Source organism: Manihot esculenta, chromosome 3 (assembly GCF_001659605.2).
Source record: "Manihot esculenta cultivar AM560-2 chromosome 3, M.esculenta_v8, whole genome shotgun sequence".
Classification (NCBI taxonomy): domain Eukaryota; kingdom Viridiplantae; phylum Streptophyta; class Magnoliopsida; order Malpighiales; family Euphorbiaceae; genus Manihot; species Manihot esculenta.
Window position 1 is genome coordinate 29,135,532 of NC_035163.2, and position 13,374 is coordinate 29,148,905.

Sequence of the window (13,374 nt, forward strand, 5' to 3'; positions counted from 1 at the left end):
ATAATAAATATATTTTAACTAATAAAATAGAGGGTTAATAATTAAATCAATTAATAGTATGAGCGATTATATAATTGAAAATTGACATGTTGGAAAACTTCCTATACAAGTAAAAGTTTTAAAAAATAAGTTGTCATTTTCTTACCAAAAATCAAGAGAAGAATGAACAAATGAATTATTATATTATTTCAATTTAATTAAAAATTGAATTCACTGATAATGAAACTGGTAGAGGTAGTCCTTTAATAAAGACACCAATGTCCGACAACGGAACGGTTTCATGTCTTCTTGCAGTTGTTGTCACGCGGAAAGCGCGTGACGTGGATCGTCAGGTTACGCTCATTTGGCTTAGAGCCAGGGTTAACGCGTTTTGGAGGTTGGCTTCTTGGAAAATGGCCGAGCATTGAGAACAAGTGTCTGCGTTCCATGTCTTCTGCCAAATGGATTAGGTAGCTGTGAATCAGAGTCTGATATTTTCTCAAAAATAATTATGGAACAACGAAAACTGTTTCTGCAGCCCACACATCAAAAAATAAAAAATTTTATTTTATTTTAGAATCAGCATTGCAGGATCTATTATTATTTTAATGATAAAATCTATTCTAAGTCCATCAAACAATTAACAATACAACTTTAGCCCAGGCCCTAGAGGCCCAAGAAAGGACCTGAGTTGACGCAGAACCAGATCCGGCAGGGAGCATTTTAACTATGCATCACACAGTAAAGTAGCTCAACCGATAGAAATTTAAATAAGAGAGTTTAATTTTATTTGAAATAATATTTTTAATTTCAATCATTTCAAAAAAAAATTCTATTTATATTCATATTAAAAATAAAAATTTTAAATTAATATTTAAATTTAATTAGAACTATAAGAAAAAATATTATTTTTTAATAATAAATGTGATATATAAAAATAAATTAAATAATAATCCAACAATTTATTTTATATATATTTAAAAAGAAAAAAAATTTAAGTTAAATACTGGAGTTGAAATTTTAAAGGTTAGAAATAAATTTTTTTTAAATTGTAAAAAAAATAACGATGGAGAGGAATATATGTGTGAGGGTAATTGCTATAAAAATAATATTGAGAGTTACGAGTTTTATTTATAAGAGAATTATTATTAAAATTTTAAATTTTTAAACATTTTATTAGTTATTTATACATTAAAATATTTTTATATTTTATGAAATTAAATTATTTAATCTGTTGATGAAAAAATAGTTAATCAACCTATTTTAGTTTTGACTAGATAGACCGCTAAAATAGTATGAATATCTAAAATTATAGAGATTAGATAATACATATAATTAAAATTATATAGATTAAATAATATAAATTCAAGATAAATTAATGAATTTTTTGATATAAAAATTAAAGGATTTAATTTTATAAAATATAAAAAAATTTAATTAAATAATTTTTAAATATGGATGAATTGATATATTTTTTTTAAAAGTAAGAGACTTAATAATAATTTTTCTTTAAATTAAAAAAAAAATTACTTAAATCTCTCTAAATAACTTAGAAAATTTTAGGGCCATGGCCCCTTAGCCCATAGATCCGTCCCTGTTGGTGGGAACTGAGAAGGAATTAGATGTTGTGAAGGGAAATCCATAAGGAAGAATGAGATATGTTTGAGGATGGTATGGAAGACATGTATATATGTATGTATTCTTCTCAAATATAATTTATAATGGTAGAGGCAAAACTTCCTTTTAAATAGTTTGGATGTGAATTAAATTAGGCTTACACCTCTCAAACTTAACCTGTGTATATGCATTCACAGACTCATAACAGATTTAATGCATTACTTTCCTTAAGGCCAACTTTAGATTTACATATGGTGTTAATTTTATCTATTTAGTATGTTTTTTTAATGAAATTGTTGAATTATGGATATTTATTTATTTTTGTAATATTGATAAATTTTCTACTTTTTGAAATGAAAAGTTCTTAATTGAAAATTTTAAACAAAAATTAAAGGTAAAGTAGCGAAACAAGTTTTGGTGACGTCTCACGCTGTGAGCACAGATTACATCAAATAACTTATACTAAAAAGTGAATTGAACCACAATAAGTGAATTGAACCATGGAATAAACCTCAAGCAAGATAGATCTTGACACTACTTATATAATATTGTTGGAATTTTCATATCTAATTCTCTATTAAATTAAATAAACCAATTTAAAAAGAAAAGATTTTAGAAAGAATAGAAAATTTTGAATTTTCACTTTCTTTTTAAAGGAATTTTCTTTTATTTTTCTTTTATTTTTCTTTAGTTTAGAATTCCCTTGTAAAACGTAGAAGATTCTTTAAATTAAGATATAGTTAGCTTTTGAAATTTTTGATACTTTACCATTTGTTTTACATTGGCTCCAACAGTTAATTCTCTTTATTCTGGCTAGAAAACTTTTGACGTATATTTCACGATGATTGTGAGATCGAATCAATCTTAATTCTCATTCTTATTTATGGTTTCTATATTAATTTTTTTATTTTTGAGATTATTATTTATTTAGTTGATACAGTATAACCAATCGTTCAATTGAATAAATAGTATACCGTCATTCTGATTTATTAAATCTGTAATCACTTGTAAATTTGATATTTGTGATAAACAATTTTTTTATTGTGGAATAACACATTCTGATTTAATAGTCGCGCTGGTGTGAACTTCTTGATTAGAGTTAGGTTTTCCTAATTTTTAATACCGTTATCAAATTAAATCTCTGGACTGATCATGAGAATTGTTTGTTGATTAGGGGCTAACTAGTGAGCTGATCATTTTCAATCTATTATCTAAAAGAAGATTAGATTGTTAGACCGTATCAATATCTGTAACTGATTGACCAGAAATTAAGTCAAACATACTTGTATTTATGATCAATTTTGAGAATTAATACTAAGATATTCCTGAAACTAGATATTCTCTTGACCTGATTAATCTTTTTAATTATTTGCTTCTTAAATAGTTTATTTTTGTATCCGATCAAATTTATTCGATCCAACCCTTTTATATTTATAATTTAATTTACTTTGTTGTGAAATCTGTCATAAGAACATAAGGTCGTTAAGTCATCAAGTCGTCAGGTCGTTAAGTCATCAAGTCATTTAGTCATTGGGTCGATCGGTCATATCAGATCATCAAGTAATCAGGTGATCGATCGTGAAGTCGATAGTTATTAGGTCAGTCGTCAAGTCAATAGTTATTAGATTAGGGATGTAAACGGGTAGGGTACCCGCAAAATTGAGAGTACCCAAACCCGAACCCAATTATATATACAATTCTCGAACCTGTCCCAAATCCGTTTAATATTTTAATTTTACTATCTGAATCCGTCCCAAACCCGTTTAACAATACTCGCACAATACCCGAACCTGATTTTTTGATTCAATTCAATGACAAAAACTACCAAACAAACTACCTAACAGTTGCACAACCCAGCAAACCAGCAGTAGGAGGAGAAATATTCAATGACAATAACCAGCAACCCAGTAAATAATGATTTATATATTTGCTATTAAAGATTTTTAGTTCCAGTCAAAGAAGATGTCGCCGACGTCTCTAGAGTCAGTGAAGTGGGGGAGAGAAGCGTCAATTAAAAAGAGTAGATGTCACCAACTGGGGAGAGAGAATGAGATATCGCCGATGCTGACCGGGGAGAGGGAAGAGTTGTCTCAAACTGGGAAGTCGGAGATATCGCCGCTGGAGAGAGAGAAGGAGATATTGCTAACTGGGGAGAGAGAAGATTTATCGTCGATTGGGAAGAGAAAGGAGACGTCGCCGGTGTCGATTGGGCTGCCGGCACTCGTCAGTGAAGTCGGGGAGAGAGGCGTTGACTGGGAAGTGGGATATCGCCGACTGGAGAGAGCGAAGGAGATATCGCTGACTGTGGAGAGAGAAGATTTATCGTCGCTGGGGAGAGAAAGGAGATGTCGCCGGTGCCGACTGGGCTGCCGGCTGTCGTCTGTGAAGTGGGAGAGAGGCGTCGACTGAGAACTATAGAAAGGGAAGCGAAGGAGAGAGATGCCGACGGAGAGAGGAAACCCTACCCGAATTCGATACGGGTAAAATTTTTCAAACCCGAATTCGCCCAAATCCGTTTTGTAAAAATATAAATCCGTCCTAATAGGATTTGGGCGGATCGAGTACCCGTGAAAACCCGCCCGCCTGACATTCCTACATTAGATCGATAGACGTCAGGTTGATTATAAAAAATCAATCTGTTATAAGATCGTTTATGTCGATCATCAAGACTTGAACCATCATGTCGTAAGGCCATTAAATCATCAGTTTAATAGTAAAGTCATCAAATCATCGATATGTTATGAAGACAGGTGGATTATAATTGAGCAGTGAAGTCGTTAAATCATCAATAGTGATTCATATTTTTCTATATCCATTCTCATAAAAATAATAATAATTAACTCATTTTCTATGTATTCAACGTTACCCGCTATATTTATAATCTATAAATTATTAAAAATAACATAATTTATTTTATTAGATTGGCCACCAAAATCAAAGCACTCGAAGGTGCATGAGAATGGTAGATAGACGTACACATCATATCATGTGTTATCATGCAATTTAGTTGAGTGACTTGAGTCCCACTCCAGTCCTTTTCACGGTCATAAAATTAGGTGGAAATTGGAGAAAAGGCGCTGTTAATTTAAACCATAAAACGATCTTCGTTCATAGAATCACTTCCACACTGCCAAAATTTTCAAACACAAATTGTCTTTTTTTTCCAATTTTCAAATGATAAAAAGCAAAAACCTCCATCCACCAAATTAAATATTACATTTTTATATGTTTAATTCCTTATGTAATTGTTACTAAATTATAATGGGCCGCACATATACCTTAATCTAATTTTATTGAAAAAAAATTTTAATATCCTTATTGTATGGAGAATTACCCCTTCATTTTACTCTAACTTTTTATATATATTCGGAAAAGCCAAAGTTGCTATATACACTCAAATTAATATATTAAATATACTAAATTAAAGTGCAAATACACATAATTTTAATAAAAAAAATAATAAAAGGATGTAAGTAAAAAGTTTTAGTATTTATTTTTTAAAACTTTGTTAATTAAGTGTGAAGTACCTCAGTTTTATAAATAAATTATACATCTAAACTTTAAAATATTTAAACAAAGATTAGGATTTATGTGTTGGTAGTTATCTTCGTGTTCTAATTGTTACTTTAGCATATGGTCCAAAATTCCGGCTCAGTGTTTGACAGTGTGTCCCCCCTATCATGGATATAAATGTACACGTGACAAAAAGGCCAACAGAGAAGGACACTTGTCTTGCTGTTATAGGGCTTAGTCCATTATAAAAAGCCCATGCAGGCATTCACCTTCCTCATCCTCAAGTAGCCCAAAATTAAAATGTCTCCCAAGTACTTGCTGGTGTTGTTTCTTGCGGTGGTGCTACTCATTACCCACTCTCTTGCCCAATACAGGCCACCAATTAACCCGCCACCAATTTACAAGCCTCCTCCTGCAGAGGGATACGCCTCAGTTGAACCAACAGACAAACACCATGGACCCCCAAAGAAGTGGCCACCCAGTTCGGTTGATGGAACAATAGGAGTTGGTGATCATCAAGAGAAGGCAATCCCTGATAAAGACAAGCCATATAAGCGCAAGGGAGTGCCGCCACCACACAAGCCTGGACACCCTCCTGTAGTTGATACAGAGGACGCAATACACAGGCCACCGGCGAAGAAGAAACCACCACCATACAGCCACAGGCCTCCATCATCCGATTAAGCTCCCACCACCAATATCCATCCATGCTATATTGAGTGCATATATATCTACTATAAATAAGAGATGATGGATCCAGTCACTCTCAAATTAATGCATGCATGGATGACTCAATATTAAACTAGTAGCTACCACTAGTTGCTATATATATATAGAAATATGTAAGTTGCGGCTTTCTGTAATATATTTATGCAGTGATGTCTTTCATGTTCAAGATCGCAAGTCACTATTATGTCCTATAAATTCTCTAAATTTATTTTTTAAATATGAATTAATCTTTATCTAATTTGCTGTGACCTTAAATATAAAAAAATTACATTATGTCTTCCATGTTTTAAAATAATACATTAATTATAAATATAAAAAATTACATTACACTGTTTCAGCGATGACTTACGGTCACAAAAACCTAGAAACACTAGGATATACCCTAGGAGGGACAAATCAGCAAATTTAATCAAATATTGCAATAGAAACAGTAGATATACAGTTTAGAGTATGATTGAGGTTTAGTTTTTAATATCATCATAATTAAAAAAAATATATCAATTCGAAATTTAATTTAAAATACTTTTTCTTTAATATTAATATTTATAATAATGAATAAAGGAAAATTATTAATATTTATAATAATATTTAAAATACTTATGCATCGGTGAAAATTGGAAGAAAACAATGAACATCGACGCCACAAAAAAGAAGAAGATCAAACCAAGAATTTCATCGCCGAGACCAAGATGAAACCTTTAGAACAAGGAAATTAACGATGCCGACAAGAGAACAAAATGGAGAGAACTTGCGATTTACCACCTTTTTCATCATCGGCTTTCACCTTTAGAGCGCACTATGAGCTGCCCCCTCACTGGAAAAAACAAAACTATGTAAACCATTAGTGTTTTTTATAAACTGATGGGCAGCAATGACGTATAGTCACAAAAACCTAGAAGCACTAGGGTTTTAACTACGAAGGATTCAATTTAATTGACCATTGAAATCAATTTAGGAAAAATAAGAATATAAAATGGTAAATTCTGAAATCCTTAGTCCCATTAAGATAATTTTTTTTTACTATAATAACTTTTTATTAAAAATATATCTCGATAATAGTTTTATTAAATAATAAATTTAATATATAAAATCACCAAATGGAAAGTTATTCTGAAAACAAATGGAAAATTACGAATGATAGCGGCATGAATGATTACCATTATTGTGGAAAAAAAACCAGATGGTTAGGGATTTTGTTTTTCTTAAATATCATGTTAAATTTGGAATGGGATCGGAAAACCACATATAACTAGTATATTTTTATAAGTTAATTAATTTTACTATATAGTTTAATATAAATTTAATTTATTATTTTAATTATATTTTCTTAATATATATGAAAATAATTATGTCGATCTATGTTGTCGCTTCCTACCACTTGGCATTACCAATTGCATTTTCTAGTTAGGCTGGTGGGACGTAGGTATTCCAATCAGTAATTTGCTTTTTCTCCATTCTCACTTATGTTTCATCGATCGTAGAATATCCATCATAATTTATCCCTAGCCATAGTTGTAAATGCATTGTCCTACTGGGCGGTAAAGTAATTAGCTTAAGTTTTCAACTCAATTGGGACCCATTACTTGCCAATGGAAATTTGTCACTAGCTAAAGTTGTAAATGCATTGCTGTATTGGGGGAAAATTATTTCAGTGTTATATGTACAACATTTATTCTAATATCGAAAAAAAAATATTTATAGTAAATTTTATATGAGATTTTTTACTATAATATAATGGATGTCTTTTCGTGGTAGAAGCCAGTTGCATGGTGACATGAGTGGTGACGACATAGGTCCAACCACGTAATACTATAAAAGGGACACCAAACCCTCTGCTTTATGCACCACACCCATAAACCAAAACAATGATGTCTTCTCCTAAATGCTTCCTAGTGTTGTTCCTGCTCGTAGTAGCAGTGATTTTCTCCTTGACCCCCTCATCGCTTGCTGATGATCACCATGATACTCCCGAAGGTGAACCCAAGAAACCACCTCACCATGATCCTCCCGAAGGTGAACCCAATAAACCACCTCCAAAACACAAGCCCCCACATGGTCACCTTTTAGTTGAGGAGGAAGAGGATTTTCTTAAACGTCACAAGGGAAATGGAGAGAAGTTCCCACCTCATCACAAACCCCCGCATCATAAACCACCCCATAAGCCTCCAACAGGATATAGACGCCTTTTCGCTGAGGAAGAAGTAGTTGAAGACTCACATAAGGGCAAGGGAAAGGGAGAGAAGCCGCCGCCAAAGCACAAGCCACCCCACGGACATCTTTTGGCTGAGGAAGAAATAGTTGAAGACTCACATAAGGGCAAGGGAAAGGGAGAGAAGCCACCGCCAAAGCACAAGCCACCCCACGGACATCTTTTGGCTGAGGAAGAAATAGTTGAAGACTCACATAAGGGCAAGGGAAAGGGAGAGAAGCCACCGCCAAAGCACAAGCCACCCCACGGACATCTTTTGGCTGAGGAAGAAATAGTCGAGGATTCACACGTGGGAAAGGGAGAGAAGTTTCCACCAAAACACAAGCCTCCGCATCATAAACCACCCCATAAGCCTCCAACAGGAAGTAGACGCCTTTTCGCTGAGGAAGAAGTAGTGGAAGACTCACACAAGGGCAGGGGAAAGGGAGAGAAGTTTCCACCAAAGCACAAGCCACCCCATAAGCCTCCACCAGCCAACTGAATGCTCTGGCTAGCTACCTACTAGTTAGCTAGTTTTACTTAAATATAAATACTTATCAATAAGTAACAGAAACTTCGTCCTTTAGCATGATATGAACACTGATAGATCTTCTATGTAAGTTTCTGATACGTATATGCATTCCATATTCAATAATATTATTCTACTTTATGTTTCCTAAATTGCTTTTATCTTTACAAGACAGAAATGGCATTTAGCAGATTCTCCCATGCAATTGCAAATGAAGAATGAAAATAAAATTTTGAATTCCCATCAAAAGAGATTAATGTTAAAAATTATTGTCTTTGGTCGTGTCCCTTTTCTGCATACATGCAGAATATTCTGATAATAAGATGAAATAGTAATGAATAAAAAGTTGAAGAAAGTATATTATATATTTTGTAACAATAATTCATTCTTAGTAGGCAAAAATATCTGCATGATCTTAATGTACTATAGTTAAATAATTCATTTTTAGTATCACAAAACTTTATAATTCATAAATTTCATTTAAATATTCATACGAGCTACATCTGCACTCTGTAATTAATCCTACGTTTCATTTCTGTAATAAGAATTTATTCATATAGTAATTTTCCCTTGGCTCATAGAATACTTAAAACCATGTGCAAATTAAAAAAACTTGGATAAAAATGTCTGCTCATGGTTCTATAAATTAGTGTAAAATTTCTAAAAGATTTCATGTATATCATTAGGTATATATTTATTAATCATTTTTATTAAAATACATTTTAAATTTTAACATGTTAAGCTAACTAGATTATTAATTATAAATAATTATTTTACCTCAAACAATTATTAGTGTTAATTAATTGGTTTCAGTAATGGATTTTACCTACCTTTGCACCAAACATAAAAATGAAATATCACACACGATAAAAAGGAATTTGTTTGTGATTGAATGCATAGAACCAAATATTAAAAGGAAATTATTTTCTAAATAATATAACTATAATTGCATGTCTAGCCAGATTTCTAAATAACAATTTAATAAATATAGAAATATATTTTATAATTTTAAAAACGTTCTTATCACTTTCTTTCTCAATTTTGAAAGGAAATCAAAGTGAAATCTTAAAGGAATTTTCCTTTTTAATTTTTTTTTTGTTTAATTTTATAAACTCAATACACAACACAGAATCAACACTGTCCATTTTGTCAAAAGTTTCAACTCGATGGAACCTAAAGAGACATCATAAAACCATAAACACCAACTCGATAGAAAAAGAATGATATCAATGGACCATATTAGCTCATATAACTTTCCAATAGAATATATCACACAGATTGTTTGTTAGCTAGTTTGTATGTGAACTATGGGAGCCAAATGATATTTTATCAATTTCCACCATAGCAGCACTAGCTAGGCTGCCATTGCTACAGTTTCATCATCTTTCTTTCGGTGTTATATTCAAAAGGTGATTAAATAATCCCAAGTAAAAGTATGTAGTGATCTTTATCTCTCTACTTAGAATTCACCTCTACATAAAGTCACTGTCAATAGGCAGCAAGGGCTTTTTAATTTGCCAATTTGTCAAACTTTTCGACTAGCCAGTAGCCAATGATGGACCCCTTCATGTGAAAAATCGGTCCCAATTAACGCTTCCACTTCCACATTGTCTTCCTAAATATATAAAGAGAGTAGAAAAATTAACTCCAATCTAAGACCTAACTTTTAAAATTAATCCCCAAACATTAAAAATAAATTAAAAAAAGAAACTCAATCTCCTTCAACCAAAACGATTTGTAATTCATATATTTTTCTACTTATAATTACCATATTAATATCTACTTTTATATATGATTAAATAGATTTAGATAGTTTGAAAAATAATTAAAAAATTTATATTATAAAATAAAGTCTATATCGTCTATATTTTTTTTAAGAGTATATCATCTATGCAAATTATCTTATAAAAAAATATCTAGAATTTGTAGTTAATTACAAAATAATAATAATAAAAAGTTATGATTATATTCATTCAAAAAAATAGCTAAGTTCTGAATTTTTATTTTTACAACTCAAACGCACGCACATAAACGGTATATGACATGTTTGGAATACAGCATAAAGTTCAAAATCAATTATTTTACATTCTTGAGGTTTGATCATAATGAGTTATAATAAGTCCTTGTTAATTATTTTACATTCTTGATATTTGCTCATAATTACTAACAAGTCAATTTTTTTAATTAAAATATCATTAAACACTAACTATTTTTTAGGAAATTATTTATTATTATTAATATATATAGATTACTTTGATCTAGATATTTTAACTTTTCAAATTATATATATATATATTTCAATGATTAATGGATTTAATTCGATAAAGTCGAAAACAAGAATTAATGCATTGATTTCTGTAATCTGATCGTAGAATATAACGCGTAATTTTTTCATTTTTATATTATTTCATAAAAATTGTAATACTGAGTATAATAATAAAATTTTAAGTACTTCATTAATGATTTTTAAATTAAAATAATTAAACATTGACCAAACTTCACCTCAAATAGCAGTTGTTAATTATTCATCAATTAATTAATTAAATTAATTATAATCAGATGCTAACTAATTTTTTTATTGATTTTCAGCTAGAACTTAAATCCAATGTATATTTACATTCTTAAAAATAATTAACTACAAATATTAGAAGACCTTGAATTACACTTTTAATACGTTGGGCAACATAAAATCTGTGCTAGGTTCACAAAGTCATTATAAGAAACTCAACTCCGAGTTTCAATTTCAAATTAGCATGTCAAACGTCTCTATCAATAATTGGGTAAGACATTATGGTTTCTTACCAGATCCACTCCTAAAATTTCAGTTTTTTTTCTTCGGTTGAGTGTGGAAATGTCACATGTTTCCATATGCCTTGTCAGCAATTTTAAGGGAAAGAAACAGATGCGTAAACTCCAATATTTAATTTTATATGTTCTTTACTCAAAGCAAGCATGTAATATCTCTATATGATTGTTAATGCAATGTGCACATAGTTGATAATTTCTCTATTTTCATATACTATGAACGGAAACATATGATATGAATTTCATGTGAAAGTTGACATTTGCGAAGATACGAGGGAAATACAGAAGATTAACCTTTGCTTCTCAAACCTTCTCTCTGTTTTACAGTCAGCAAATCTCGCCTAATTTTTCCAATTTTCCAGCTGACATATAGTAACTGTGGAGCCCATTTATTACCTAAAGTCACCAGAATTTTGTTTCATTTCTGAATTTTACGTAGGAAACCTAATGAATCGGTTTTGGACAAGTCTTCTGCCACTGTAGGAACCAGACCGTTATAAAAGGGTCTTGATTCTTCCAGTTATAGACCATCGATCGAAGCTCAAAAATGTCTAACACATACCTGCTAGTGTTGCTTATTGGCGTGGTTGCTCTCACCACTCCTTCCTTGGCTGATCATCACTTACCACCTCACTATGAGCACATTCGACTTGCTTTTAGCCCCAAACCTGCCCCTGAGCACAAGCCACCAATGCCAGTTCATAAACCTCCTATAGAGAAGCCAGCCCCCGAACCCCAGCCACCAATACCTTCCCATAAACCTCCTAGAAAAGATTACGGCCTAGGGCATAAGCGATTTACCCCAGCTGAACCTCCTAAAGTAGTGAAACCAGTACCAGAACACAAGCCAACAACTCTACCTCCCAAATCATCATTTTTGCCACCAATCCATAAGCCATTTTCACCTCATGATCACTTTCCAGCACAGCCTCCAATGGAGAGTGGTGAAGCTCCTCAAAAGCCACCACGGAAGATGATGCCTCCTCCCATTCCACATAAGGATCCACCTAGTCCATACCACAACGCACCTCCACCAATCAATGCCTACTGAGTTAGTACTAATACAGATACATTACCAGTTGAATAAGAGCTTATATATATCTTTCATTTATAGAACTCGTATTATTACTGCAGTGGTTGCCCTTCAGTGGTGGCCACCAGGCACATCGATCCTTATATTTATCATTGTCAAGCAGTGAATGCTACTTGTAATCACTTACGTATTTTTGGAATAAGACTCATTACTTTATCTATGTGTTTCTGCTCTTCTAAGTTCGATCAAAGTGATGAGCTATAGAAATTTTGGTTGGTTGAGTCATGTAAAGGATAAATACGCTGCATGCTTTATACAGAAGATGAGAAGACTAGTATCTTGAAGTAAACCTGACTTGTTCACAAACTTTACATGGGTTGGTATATATCCCACGATTCATGAATTTCACTCAAAATCGATGGAGATATAGTTAATTAAGAAAAAGACAATTAACACAAAATTACAAATCAGTGGGATTCATCAAAATATGTCCCAATGTCGAAAGGAAATCAAGGGCAACAATATATATGGTATTCAGAATTATACTTGGAAATAAAATGACCATGCATGCATGGGCGGAAATAGAATGAAATGTAATACGTGATTATTTACTCAAATACCAAATCAAAGATGTTAATTAAAGGCATATCTCATTTAAATCTCCAATTATTTTCACTGTTAGACAGCAGAAACTTAAGCTGAGCCAAAAAAAAAAAGGAAAGCATTGTGGAGAATTTATCAAGCTCAGCAGTCCACCATTTTTCTTAGACAGGCCCACTCCACTCTGCTTATCCACCACCGGAGTCGATGAGACGAGTTTCCAAGATTCCTGAACAAATCTCTAGGATTTGGTGGCTTAATTTGATAATACTTTTACCTTACAGCTGTTTTTTACTTTCTTCTTCCTTTTGATCATGTCATTATGTTAACAAATAGGCCCATTAATAATGATTTGGTGGCTTAATACTGCTGTAAATGGGT

At 32.0% G+C, this 13,374-nt stretch overlaps 3 protein-coding genes across 3 annotated transcripts; all 3 read left to right on the top strand.

Moving 5' to 3' along the window:
• The first annotated feature begins 5,409 nt into the window (after positions 1-5,409).
• On the top strand, positions 5,410-5,793 carry LOC110611676 (early nodulin-75). Its single transcript, XM_021752065.1, has one exon. The coding sequence runs from the start codon at positions 5,410-5,412 to the stop codon at positions 5,791-5,793; it is 384 nt and encodes a 127-aa protein (XP_021607757.1).
• Positions 5,794-7,666: 1,873 nt separating this feature from the next.
• Positions 7,667-8,660, top strand: LOC110611677 (early nodulin-75). The gene has a single exon (XM_021752066.2). It carries the CDS (start codon positions 7,704-7,706, stop codon positions 8,526-8,528), a length of 825 nt encoding a protein of 274 aa, XP_021607758.2. The 5' UTR covers positions 7,667-7,703; the 3' UTR covers positions 8,529-8,660.
• A 3,246-nt stretch (positions 8,661-11,906) lies between these two features.
• On the top strand, positions 11,907-12,613 carry LOC110612203 (early nodulin-75). Its single transcript, XM_021752911.2, has one exon. It carries the CDS (start codon positions 11,908-11,910, stop codon positions 12,409-12,411), a length of 504 nt encoding a protein of 167 aa, XP_021608603.1. The 5' UTR covers position 11,907; the 3' UTR covers positions 12,412-12,613.
• Positions 12,614-13,374: the final 761 nt, after the last annotated feature.

Excerpts from the sequence above, each read along its gene's own strand:
- LOC110611676 (XM_021752065.1), top strand. The coding sequence starts at position 5,410 with ATGTCTCCCAAGTACTTGCTGGTGTTGTTTCTTGCGGTGGTGCTACTC.
- LOC110611677 (XM_021752066.2), top strand. The coding sequence starts at position 7,704 with ATGATGTCTTCTCCTAAATGCTTCCTAGTGTTGTTCCTGCTCGTAGTA.
- LOC110612203 (XM_021752911.2), top strand. The coding sequence starts at position 11,908 with ATGTCTAACACATACCTGCTAGTGTTGCTTATTGGCGTGGTTGCTCTC.